The 13,255-nt window shown below is 49.8% G+C and overlaps 2 protein-coding genes and 1 non-coding gene across 3 annotated transcripts; 2 read left to right on the top strand and 1 right to left on the bottom strand.

The window, feature by feature from the left end:
* The first annotated feature begins 728 nt into the window (after window positions 1-728).
* On the top strand, window positions 729-861 carry LOC117846720 (small nucleolar RNA Z247). Its single transcript, XR_004638449.1, has one exon. It is a non-coding gene; the product is annotated as a small nucleolar RNA Z247 (small nucleolar RNA).
* Window positions 862-5,640: 4,779 nt separating this feature from the next.
* On the top strand, window positions 5,641-6,664 carry LOC117843277 (protein G1). Its single transcript, XM_034723843.2, has one exon. It carries the CDS (start codon window positions 5,695-5,697, stop codon window positions 6,463-6,465), a length of 771 nt encoding a protein of 256 aa, XP_034579734.1. The 5' UTR covers window positions 5,641-5,694; the 3' UTR covers window positions 6,466-6,664.
* Window positions 6,665-8,541: 1,877 nt separating this feature from the next.
* LOC117843214 (inosine-5'-monophosphate dehydrogenase) lies at window positions 8,542-12,751 on the bottom strand. The gene is made up of 4 exons (XM_034723779.2): window positions 11,661-12,751; window positions 10,798-10,977; window positions 9,613-9,870; window positions 8,542-8,904 (listed from the first exon to the last, which is right to left on the bottom strand). Exons 1-4 carry the CDS (start codon window positions 12,648-12,650, stop codon window positions 8,833-8,835), a joined length of 1,500 nt encoding a protein of 499 aa, XP_034579670.1. The 5' UTR covers window positions 12,651-12,751; the 3' UTR covers window positions 8,542-8,832.
* Between the last annotated feature and the right edge of the window lie 504 nt (window positions 12,752-13,255).

The following is a 13,255-nucleotide window of genomic DNA, read 5'->3' as shown; positions in this document are numbered from 1 at the left end:
GTGGCCTAGTGGCTAACTTTATAACAGTTTATCTGTAACATGTTACCTTGTACTCGAGATAACTATGAGAGGTTGTTACCTCGTAGATCAAGTTGAATAGAATCTGTAGTTTGTTGTAACAGATAGATAGATCAGCAACAACCTCATCAAGTAATCTCGCAATCTTGTAAGCCACGATGAGCTACGCGGCCCTAAGGGTTCAACACTTCCTAACACACATATACCATCTTGCATGGTAATCAGAACCTAATCCTCTACCGCATCCATGGCAAGCTCATCCTCCACGCCGCTCCTTGCCAGTTTCCGAAAAGCCCACCAGAAGCAATTACCTCCTATGGCAAGCCCAAGTGATGCCGGCTATCAGGGTGCCCAGCTCGAGTCCTACCTGGATCCCAATGCTGAGGTGCCCCCAAGGAGATTATCATAGTGGTGGATAGCAAGACCGTGAAGAATCCAAACCCATCCTACGCCGCCTGGGTTTCGAGGATCAGCAGATTCTGAGTTACCTGCTGACATCGATGACTCGTGACGTCCTCTCTCAGGTCGCAACGCACAAGACGGCGGCCAAGGTGTGGATCGCCATAGAAGAGATGTTCTCCTTGTAGAACAAGGCGCGTGCGATGAATACATGCATCATGCTCTCCACGATCCAGATGGGCGCTTCGACTATGGCAGAGTTCATAGCAAAGATGAAGAATCTCGCTAACGAGATGGCGGCGGCCGGGAAGCCACTTGATGATGATGAGCTCATCAGCCACATCATCACCAGTCTCGACTCCGAGTACAACCCCATCGTGTCAGCCATCCTCACACGGACTGACTCGATGACGATTGCTGAGCTCTATGCTTAGCTTCTCGTGTTTGGAACACGTTTGGATCTGTAGCATGGCAGGTCCTCCTCGGCGAACCTAGCGTCACGAGGAAATCGTGGTGGCTGTGGCCCCCGTGGTCGTGGCCGCGGTCCACCACAAGGCTAAGGACACGGCAATGGGAGGGGCTAAGGTAGCAACACCAACAACACTCGTCCCTCCAATAGCAGCAACTCCTGCAACAACAAAGAGCGGTGCCAGCTTTGTGATCGAACAAATCACATTGTGATCGACTGCTGGTACTGTTTTGATGAAGACTTTGTCCCTCAAGAGAAGAGTGCCTCTGCAGCGATAAATTCCTATAACGTTGACACGAATTGGTACATCGATACAGGTGCTACTGATCATGTCACAGGAGACCTCAACATGCTGTCTGTTCATGACAAGTATAATGGTGGTGATCAGATTAGGACGGCTAGTGGTGCAGGTATGCATATTAATCGTGTTGGTCATGCTATTGTTTCTACCTCTAGTCGCAAATTACATCTGCGCAATGTTTTACATGTTCCTCAAGCTCGAAAAAATCTTGTTTCTGTTCATTGCTTTGCTGTTGATAATCAAGCTTTCCTAGAATTTCATCCTAATGCTTTCTTTATCAAGGACATGGCCGCAAAGAAAATTGTGCTGCGGGGAAAATGTGAGGGCGGTTTCTATCCTATCCCCACCGAGTTAAGAAGCCACGCCTTGAGCGCAATAAAACCGACTGCTACAAGATGGCATAGTCGGCTAGGGCACCCATCTTTTCCTATTGTTCAAAAGGTCATTAGCAAGTTTAATCTTCCCTGTTTAGTGATGAGAATAAAGACTCAGTCTGTGATATAGATGTCCATGCATCCCGCGGCCCGTTAGCCCGGCACCGAGCTTGTTTTTTTACCCCGAACCTAGCCCAGCCCGGCACGAAGTTCTTCGGGCCTGTGCTAGCCCAAGCCAGTAGCTCGTGTCAGGCGTGGGCCACCATCCCAGCACGACAGGCGGCCTGACCCGACATGATTTTAGGGTACTGGCCTGAAATGGCCCGTTAACCACTCAACCTTATACACACCAATACACCATCTCACCCACGGTCCGCTCCATGCCATCCTCCCCTTCCGCTCAAACACCCCGTCCGCTCCCCTTCCTCTACAACCTCCGCCTCCCCTCCAGCCTTCGGTAGCTGCCTCCCCATCCTCTTCGCCCCCTACCCCTACTGCTCGCCACCATGCCCTTCTCCTCCACGGCGGCGAGGGGGCCGGCTGCGGGGAGCGACGGTGGCGGCAGCGGCGCGGGGGGCCGACGGCGGCGAGGGGCCTGGCAGTGGTGGCGACGAAGGGGGTGACGGTTGCAGCATGCTGGAGGAGACGAGGGCTCACCTGCAGCCTGCAGTAGCGCAGAGCACAGGGAGCGGGCCGTGAGGGCCCGCCATGCCTCGTGGTGGCCTGAAGCCAACCGTGCTTTATGGGCTAGCTCGGCACAAAAAAGGCCTTACGGGCCCGTGCTTGGGCCGCTGGTGCGGCCCGTGGGCTGGCACAGCACGGCACGATGTTGAGGTTGGCCTCTATTTACTTGCTCATGCATCGATGCCTATGAAATTTTGGGACGATGCCTTTCTTGCTGCTACCTATCTAATCAATCGCACCCCTAGCTGTGTCATCGATTATCTTACTCCATTGGAAAAATTGTTTGGAGAAAAATCAAGTTACTCATCTTTTCGGGTTTTTGGCTATGCTTGTTGGCCAAATTTGTGCCCCTTCAATCAAAGGAAACTCTAATTCTATTCTAAACAATGTGCCTTTCTTGGGTACAGTAGCCTTCACAAGGGATTCAAATGCCTAGACATATCAACCGGCCGGTGTATATTTCCATGAATGTAATCTTTGATGAAAATGTTTTCCCTTTCAGCACCCTACATCTGAATGCTGGTGCTAGGCTCACCTTTGAAGTCCTTCTCTTGCCGCAACATTTAGGTGGTAGAACAATACATGATGACATGAGTAATGCTTCTGCTAACCCATCTAATGAGTCCTTGAGTTCTGCAGAAAATCCAGGTGAAAATGATGCAGTTTGCAGCTTCTATGGTGGTGATTTCATGCAAGCAACAGCCAGCACAGCTCCCGGAGTAGATCTCCTTGCCGGACAGCCTACGGTGGTAGGCGGATCGCCCGCAGGATCGATGCCAAGATCATCCTCGACCCGTGTGCTAGAAGACAACGCCAGCTCGCACACGCACGCCAACCCGTCCTCGCCTGTGCGTGTGCTCCATTCGTCTACGTGCCCTGCTCTGTCTCGCGAGCACGTGACCAGCTCCTCCGGCGCCGCAACGTGTCCAGAGCATCAGGACTCGCTCGCGCCAGGGAGACAGCTAGAGTCTGGTTCACCTGCATCCTCCAACGAACTGGGATCTTTTGCACTACCGGGAACATCTCAGCCAGAATCTTCTGCACCACCTGATGCACCTGTGGCCCAAGCGCCAACTTGACCCAGGACTCGAGCTCAGTCCGGCATCCGCAAACCCAAGGAGTATTCTGATGGGACAATAAGGTACGGTCTCCTAGCTGCAAATGGTGAACCAAATACTCTTTCTGAAGCCTTGCATAATGTAAATTGGAAGCAAGCAATGGACAATGAGTACTTTGCCCTATAGAAAAATAAAACATGGTATCTTGTTCCTCCTCCTAAAGGAGCCAATATAATTGATTGTAAATGGTTCTATAAGATTAAAAGAAAACCAGATGGAAACATAGATAGATATAAAGCTAGGTTAGTTGCAAAAGACTTTAAACAACGCCATGGCATAGATTATGAAGATACTTTCAGTCCAGTTGTTAAAACTGCTACAATAAGACTAGTTTTGTCTATTGTTGTTTCTCGAACTTGGAGTCTTCGCCAACTGGATGTGCAGAACGCGTTTCTACATGGTGTTCTAGAGGAAGATGTGTTTATGAGACAACTACCTGGGTATGAAAGCAAGATAACACCTCACTTTCTGTGCAAGCTTGACAAAGCTCTGTATGGCCTCAAGCAGGCGCCTAGGGCCTGGTATTCTAGGCTCAGTGAGAAGCTATAGAAGCTCGGGTTTCAACCTTCAAAGGCAGATACCTTACTGTTTTTCGATAATAGTGAGAAGGTAACAATATTCTTGCTTATATATGTTGATGACATAATTGTTGCTAGCTCCTCACAAGAAGCAACTGCAGCCTTACTACGTAATCTGTATGAAGAGTTCGCTCTTAAGGATTTGGGATTTGCATTATTTTCTTAGCATTGAAGTTAAGAAGGTAAAAGATGGTATTCTCTTGACACAAAAAAATATGCAACAGATCTCTTAAAAAGGGTGAACATGGTTAACTGTAAGCATGTGAATACACCATTATCCACATCAGAAAAATTGTCAGCTCATGTTCGAGATTTATTGGGACTAGAAGATCTACAAGGTACAGAAGCATTGTTGGAGGCTTTCAATATCTGACCTTGACAAGACCCGACATATCCTTCTCTGTTAATAAGGTTTGTCAATACTTACATGCACCTACTACTATACATCTGTCTGCAATTAAAAGAATTTTGAGATATTTAAAGCACACATTAGACACCGGATTGAAATTCAGGAGGCCTAGGTCTATGCTTGTTAGTGCATATTCAGATGCAGATTGGACAGGGTGCGTAGATGATAGATGCTCAACAGGAGGCTTTGTTGTGTTCTTAGGACCAAATCTGATTTTATGGTGTGCAAAGAAACATGCTACAGTTTCCAGGTCAAGTACTGAGGCTGAGTACAAGGCATTAGCAAATACCACGGTAGAAATTATGTGGGTTCAAACCTTACTAGAAGAACTTGGAGTCAAGGCGCCACCAGTTGGACGCATATGGTGTGATAATCTTGGTGCCAAATATATGTCATCTAATCCAATGTTTCATGCAAGAATAAAACACATTGAGGTTTACTACCACTTTGTGAGAGAAAGAGTTGCACGACAGCTTTTAAAGGTTGACTTTGTTCAAACAGGTGATCAAGTAGTCGATGGTTTCACCAAGCCACTATCAGCCAAGAATAGTCAGATAGGGGGATTGTTGGAAGTAGTGGCTAACTTTGTAACAGGTTTATCTGTAACATGTTTACCTTGTACTCGAAATAACTACGAGAGGTTGTTGCCTTGTAGATCAAGTTGAGTAGAATCTGTAGTTGGTTGTAACAGATAGATAGATCGGCAACAACCTCATCAGGTAATCTCGCAATCTTGTAAGCCACGATGGCGGCTCTTGTCATCTCTGTATACAGAGCTACGCGGTCCTACGGGTTCAACGCTTCTAAAACACATCTACCATCTTGCAGCTCGCACCTCGCAGCGACGGACGCCGGCCTGCCGGTCGCCGCGGGCTCGGGATGCCCACCACCACCACCGGCCGTGTCGCCGATCGCCCAGTCAAATCAAGAGAGATCAGAGATCCCTGCTGCATGCGTCGATCGACTTGACGTGACGGCTCACGGCCGCCGCCCGGTCCCGGCCGGCCTCTGACACTCCTCCTGACGCCGGCCCTGATCCGTCCACGTTTCGTCGCCCTTTCCCCCTGCCCTGCCCCGCGGCGCCCGAGCCCGAGCCCCTACGGCCCCGACCGCGCTGCCCCCGCTGCCCTGTCGCATCACGCTGCCATGCCATGCATGCTGCCATGGACCTGGCCGCTGCAGCCAGCGTCATCGTGTCCCCTCGGCTGCGTCACCGAGCAATACCCTATAGCTCAAATGATCGATGACCATCACTATATATTGTTAAGCCCGCACGAACCCGGCCGGGAAGCTCACATCACACCCACTGCCCGCTCTCAGATCGTCGTCGGAGATAGACGATAGATGTCGGCGGGCGGCGTGGAGGACTCGTCGTCGCCGGCGCGGCGGCCGAGCCGGTACGAGTCACAGAAGCGGCGGGACTGGCAGACCTTCACGCGGTACCTGGGCGCGCACCGCCCGCCGCTGCAGCTCCGCCGGTGCAGCGGCGCCCACGTCCTCGAGTTCCTGCGCTACCTCGACCGATTCGGCAAGACGCGGGTGCACGCGCCGCCGTGCCCGGCCTACGGCGGAGGCGCCGGCGCCCGGGTCGCGGCCCCGGAGGCGTGCCAGTGCCCGCTGCGCCAGGCGTGGGGCAGCCTCGACGCGCTCGTGGGCCGGCTCCGCGCCGCCTTCGACGAGCGCCACGGCGCCCGCGTGGGCGGGGCGACGACGGCGGCGGCGGCGGCCGCGCAGCCCGAGAACGCCGGCGCCGCCAACCCCTTCGCCGCGCGCGCCGTCAGGCTGTACCTGCGCGACGTCCGCGACGCGCAGGCCAGGGCGCGCGGCATCTCCTACACCAGGAGGAAGAAGAAGCGGAACAAGCAGCAGGGCACCACCTGCGCGGCCGCCGCCTCCGCCTCCAAGCAGGATAGCGGCAGCGCCGCCGGCACGACGTTGGTGGCTCCCGCGGTGCCGCCACCGCATCAGCATCCAACTCCGCCGCTACCACCGGCGGCGTACCTCACCGGTGTGCCGTTCGAGTGCTGCGACCATGGCAGCGTCTTTGGAGTACCTGCTGCCAACGGTGGCGCGGCGGGCTTCTACCTGCCATTGCTGTTCAACTCGTTTGTCTAGGTCATGCTCCTGCTCCATGCCGTTGACGCGTTGCTTCGCTCAAGCTTTGCTTCCTTTTAGTTTTCTGTATGTACGTATGCGGCTGCATGACAAACTACACGCGTAAGTTCGTGCACGGAGAAGAATGTAATGAGTTCATGTATGCGGTGTGATAGGTGACATTCATGCGTTACTGTTTTTGCATTTGGTAGTTGGTGAACTGTGAACATGGCGTGCTACCTTCCATTGGTTTCTGGATTTTCGTTCCAGATCGGTTCATAGTTCTGTTTGCTTTGATAGTTTTTCTAGAAAGCAGTAAGAAGATCATAAGTGAACTGAGCGTATATGGCAGAAACTGCCTCGCATTTTTTCTTAGGCTAGTAATTTAAAAATATATAATTGTTGGAGGATAAAAATATGAAACTATATAGCTAATAAAAAATACTTATGTTTGCACTCTCCTTCACACGCACTGACACGCGCGCATGCATGTATATTTTCTTATCTTTGATTATAGTAAGGCTATGTCAAAAGTATGACATAGGGATGATAACGGGTCGGGCAAGCATGTCTCGGGCAAAATTCCTCGCCCGTACCCGCGCCCGTCGGGCAGCCACACAGAGGAGGAGGCGCCATGGACTCACGGTGAGGAGGGGAGGCGGCGTTAGCATCGCCGTGTCGCGCGCACGCAGCGGCGAGGGCCAAGCCTTGTTTCACGACAAGCGGCGCCGGCCGTCGACAGCTTGCCGCATCACGGGCTCTCGGCGGCGAGGTCGAGGAGCGAGGGGCGGCGAGGGCCGAGGCGCGGGAGGTGGAGCAGGCTAGCAGCGCTCGATGCTTGCCAGTTTTCCTGCCACCCTTGCGGCGCCGCCGCTGCCTGCGCGTGCGGATGAGGGGGAGGAGGGCGGCGGCGACGGGACACGGGAGCCTGTGCGAGAGAGTCGAAGAACGGAGGGACGGAAAGGGTAGAGTTGTGGGAGGAAGGGAAATCTTTTTTTTTAGGCTGGCCACTCATGTGATACACCAGCAGATGGACGTGGAGATGGTTTCTTTGGTGGGCTGGGCCTTATTTGATCCTAGTGTGCTGATTTACATGCCTCTTTTGAGTTTAGGGTGTGTGACAGGTACCGGGTAAGAATTCATGTCCGTGCCCTGCTCATGAGTGAGAATTCATACCCATACCCTTACCCGCGGTGAGAATTCATGCCTATACTTTACCCATCGGGTATGAAACCCGCGAGTAGAATTGCCATCCCTACCTACACAGAGCGGATCCAGCCGGGGTTGGAGCCCCTTGCCCCGCACAGCCCATAGAGTCTCTAGAAGCTTCACCTAAAAATTTCAACCATTAATGAAGAGGTGGAAGAAGAAAAGAAGGAAGAAGAGAAAGAGAGAAGAAAGAAGGAAGAAGGAGAAAATAAGATCCTTTTCTTCAAGGTGTAGATCCGCCATTATTCCTACGTAGCAAAAGTTATAAGTATAAAAATAATGTTAAAATGATCTATATAATTTGGGCGGAGGGAGTTGTTACTGTTAGTCTGCGTTTTTTCATCCCCGTTCGTTCTCTGCACCCCGGATCCTTTGTGATGGTCGGCACCCCGGCCTGCCCCAGCTCTCTGGACCAACTTCCCCTGCACTGTGTCGTGTCCTGTCCTATGCATGGGCATCCGATCTGCTGCCCCATTAATATTGCTGGTTCATGCTCCTCTCGATCTTCATTCCATCGATCGTCGTTACTGTTTTTCCACATGTGTTACCTTGCTTTCATTTCATCTCGATCTGGCGACTTGCTTGAAAATGCATGCTGCAGCTAGTACAATGGCACTGGCCAACAAAGGAGTACACGTACTTCGTATCCGTGAGCATGCAATGGCACGTAGATGTGCGTCACTACTACGTACTCCAAGCAGCGTGCTACAGTGAACAGTGTCTGCTGCATGCATTCATCGATTGGCAGCAGTAACCGGCCCTGTGTGCAGGCTTTCTCTAGCCTACGGATCGGATCAAGTCGTGTACATGCGTCTCAGCCTATGTACATGTCGTACCTTTTATAGTTTTATATGAACATGAAACAAAAATGATTATTTGGTAGTAGTGTTCGAAAGCAAAATTTGTTTTATATTGGTCTCCAGGCCCAATGCCAGCAGCTTTGGGGTTGGATGTCGATTCAGGCAAATTATACCATTACATGATCCAAGAAACACGAGAGCACAGACGGCAAACTCACAGCCAACAAGGCCAAGGGTTCATATGCCGTAGCACAAAACACATGCATGGAGAGGCAGAGCATCCGCCATCGATCGATCCATCATTCCAAACTTATTTCACACAAAACACACAGCCATTGTTTGTTTGGAATGCTGGATTCAGTCTGTGAAATGAGATGCCTCAGAATGCCTTCTTCTCATAGGAAACAAGACCGTGGATCCCTCCTTCGACTTGGGCAGCTCCGGTTCTCACCTGAATTCAAGGACCAGCTTGTCAATAAGGAACATTACATTTTGTGTCAAGAACTAACAGGTCAGAGATACAAAAAATACAGCGTAACCAACTAAGCATCGAGCAATATGGTTCTTGGAACCGATGTTCGTTTCTCTGCTGCGTTGGATGTGCGCCAGCATATCCAGTGGAACTATGTTTATTTTTCTGATAATGCAGTTGAAATATGTTTAGTTTTTATTGAGAAATCGAGGGGATAAAAATAGGAGTGGCCAATGGGCCTGCCACTGTAAATTTTGGAGCTAGCAGCGAGGATAAGGGCAGCTGTTTGAAAGTAGCAGGGTATGTTTGAAAAGTCAAGAGACGACCATGGACCTGTCATACACTCTATTGCTTGGACAGGAACGGTTTCTATCATGCCACAATAAATGTAATTTATTAGTATTTATACTTGGTTGGCTTACACGAAGAAGTTGCAGAATTACTGGCTGCTGTTAAAGGAGAACTATGTTTGGCTTAATTTTTTATTCCAATGATGATAAGGTGTGTATTATTCTTTAATTTGCATGGACCAGGATGAATGCTAGTTGCATCATTGAAAGATTCTGGCCATCTTAGACGATCAGTTCACAAATTCATCACAATAAAAAACGATTAGGTGCAGACTCTGAATGAAACAAAGATGAGAATGTTAGTTTTTTCACATTTAATTGCAGCTGATGTGCATACCTCTAGTCGAAGAGATTCTGATTGTAGAAGATCATGGGCTGACTGCAAGGAGGATGCACCCAGGTCCTGGAATCCTTGCTTGACAGCTTGCATTGTATAAGGAATGAACCTCAATACAGAGCCCTTGTCAGATACTGCTCCAGCAACTCCTTGAGCAACCTTAAGCTTAAGCTTGTCGCCAAGGTATCTGGCATCACTCCCCTTTGTCATAGCTTCAAGGGAACCCATGCCTCTGTATTTTTTGAGCCGACGCCCGTCCTTGGAGCAAAGATTCAAATAGAAGCACACTTAATTAGTTATGAGTCGAGTCTTATATATTTGATTGTAGAAGGTAAAGTAATTTAATCACATTACACTCAGAAATTAAAAATTTTGGAAAAGAGTCCTAAGATACAATACAGTCCCAAGTTGCTGGAATGTTGCGCGATTCCTATGACTTAAAGTTGGTTATGAATAAAATAAAATAGAAAAATGTCGAAAACCAAGCTTCAAATGATTCATGTTTTGAATATCCAGAAGACCCAGTAAGTTTATTTGAGCCCTCTAGTCCCATTCATGCCATCAAAAGGTTCATATACAGCACAAGCTTTTCTTTACGATGCAAAGGTTTCAACTTTACAAGCTAACCACTAACAACTAGCTTGTGTAAGCTAGCACCGGTCCACTTAAATTAAAATCCAACAATCCATGGGCATAGAGCTTACGCCATCAGTTAAAATGGGAAACCAAATGGAATAATAAGAGTTCTCTGAATGTATTTCAAGAGGGAAATAGTAAGCACATGAATCTTGTATATCCGTAGGAACTAGGAACACAGGTCTTCTTAATCTATTGTTATTGTATCTTTACCAGAATCAACATATATATCGCTACATAAAAAGGCATACATGGAGGAAAAGGATGGTTTTGTAAGAGAAGATACGATAAATCATGAGGAACACAGCTGTCTATAATTAGTATAAGTAGCAGCACTCTGCAGACATTATATGCCTAAATCCCAGATTGAATGTTGTCTTACCATACTAGTGTCAGTGGGCTGAACAAATGAAGCATGTTGTTCTAAGAATTGATAGATAGCAGTTACTACTTGCCTCATAGCTGATTGCCCAATTATTGTGTGCTTAACAAACAAAAAGATAAACTGAAAAGAGCTAATAAACGAAACAAGTCATAATAATCCTGTACCTTGTACTCATAAACACCAGGAGCTTCAAGACTTCCAGCCAGGAAACTACCCATCATAACAGTAGATGCCCCTAGAGTCAGAGCCTTCACAATATGTCCAGAGTTTGAAATTCCACCATCGGCAATAACAGGCACATCATGATCCTTGGCATATGATGCGACCTTGTAAACTGCAGTAGCCTATCACAAAGAATAGAGAAAAGGAAAAGGCATGAACATAGTGGAACTCAAGATGCACCTCAAGGAAGGAAAGGGGGGCAAACTATAGGAGGATAAAAATGTGGTCCTACCACTATGGATTGGTAAAAGTTTATACACGATATGTTTAAGGCCTGTAGGTTATAATTGCATCCTCTATTAGAGCACCAAGATGCTTTGTAGAAAGTGCTTGTTATGATATGCACAATGCCTGATTATTGAAGAAGCACGTTGCACCTTTCAAGAAAAAAAAGCAAATGACACAAAGTGTTCTTTGTAAACAATTCTGAATGTATAGCTTTCGAGACTGAAATGTAGAACTATGCAACCAGATAGGCTCTGTTCTACTTTTCCCAGTGTGCTGATTTATCATGGCTACTTGTTTACATTTCATTAGGTTATTGAATGAAGCTCCCAAACATCATCACAACTTTATTATGCTGCCAAGTGCCAATCACAAAGGTACAACTACCATTCAGATACCCTCCTCAATTGAATTCAAATGAGTTACTCAAGTACCTTCATGGATTTCAGCCCAAAAGAATCAGTGAAAACTTTACAGTGCTCAATCATCTCGACTAAATTTGAAACAGCAAGCAAATTCAACTTAATTGGTCCCTGTAAACGTGTACCATATCAAGAAATAAGCAAGGATAGTATCATACCTGCCCTCTGCCTACGGCACAAACCTCCTGCGTCGTGCAAATCGATCCAGAGCCCATCCCCACCCTCAACCCATCCGCGCCGGCGCCGATCAAATTCTGCGCCTGTGCAATCGTGACCACATTCCCACCGATCAAATCCACCTCCGGGTACATCCTCTTCGCGTACTTGATCATGTCGAGCTGGTAAACAGAGTTCCCCTGAGAGCTGTCGATGACAATGGCGTTAGCGCCTTCCTGGACCAGCAGCTCGAGCCTGCGCTTGTCCTCCTCCCGCGTCCCAATCGCCGCCGCGACGACGAACCTCCCATCCGCCCCGATCGACGGCTTTCCCAGCTTTGGGTAGCTCCGGATGCGCTCGACGTCCTGCGCGGTGATGAGGTCGACGGCCTCGCCGGCGCCGTCGTCGGAGACGATGGGTGCGAATTCCAGACCCTCGTCGACGAGAAAGGCGGCGGCTTGCTCGAAATCGAAGGAGGCGGACGCCGTCCCGCGCGCGGCGGTCATGTACCCCGACACGGGGACGCCGGGTCTGCGGTCGGCGGCGGCGGCGACGCCGAGGAGGCGGGAGCGCGCGTCCCCGCGCTCGGTGACGAGGGCGTACGCGCAGCCGGCGAAGTCGGCAGCGGAGGGGACGGACGAGGGGGCGAGGAACGGGGTGCCCGAGACGAAGGGGACGCGGCGGGACTTGGCGGCGCGGAGGATGGAGGCCTGCGTCGCCGGGTCGGCGTTGCTGTGGACGACGGCGGCGCCGCCGAGGGCGGCCATGGCGGCGGCCATGGATGCCTCGGAGACGGTGTCCATGGGCGAGGCGACGCAGGGGGTCGCGAGCGGCACGCGACGGGAGAGGCGGGTGGAGAGGTCGACGGCGTCGGCGGGGAAGTCGATGTACCCCGGGAGGACGATCACGTCGTCGTACGTGTAGGAGACGCCCTGCGAGAACAGCCGCGCCGCCGAGGAGCCGTCGTCGGCGAGGCCGCCGGCGTGGGCCATTGGGCGTTAGGGTTTTGCAGAGTTTTGACGGTTCAGATGGGTGGGCCGCCGGCGGAGGTGAGCGGCGGCCGGATAGCAGTGGCAAACTGGCAACAGAGAGAACGTAAACGAAGGGCAGCGACGCTAATTTATAGCCGCCTCGAGCATCAGCCGTGGAGTTTATTTTAAGAGGAAAAATCATACCTGCCGTAAGTTATGAGATTTTTCGTTCAAAAAAGTAAAGTTACGAGATTTCTGTTATACTTTTGGAAAATTTTCGTTGTAAATAATCTAACTTGCATGAAATGCGCCATTTACGGTTAAAGCCCGTTTGAATTCTAGCAATTAGATTTAATAGGAAATTAATTACCAAGAATTTGATTCAATTAAATTTTCCTATTATGATCCATGGTCTCTCTCCTCACTAACTCTCTCTCCCTTCTCTCTCCTCACTCACACTCTCTCATCCTTCTCTCCCCTCACTCTCTCTCGTCCTTCTCTCTCCTCACTCGCAGATGCATGGAATCTTCCTTTCTAATTCTATGGGCTTGCCAAACAAGTCGAGCCGGAATGTGTTTTCAATTCCAGCCATTTCCAATGAAATAAATCTTCCTTTCCAATTCCAT

The sequence above is a fragment of the Setaria viridis genome, chromosome 2 (genome assembly GCF_005286985.2).
Source record: "Setaria viridis chromosome 2, Setaria_viridis_v4.0, whole genome shotgun sequence".
In the NCBI taxonomy this organism is placed as follows: Eukaryota; Viridiplantae; Streptophyta; class Magnoliopsida; order Poales; family Poaceae; genus Setaria; species Setaria viridis.
Note: the sequence above shows the minus strand (reverse complement) of the source record. Positions and strands in the feature narration are given on the sequence as shown.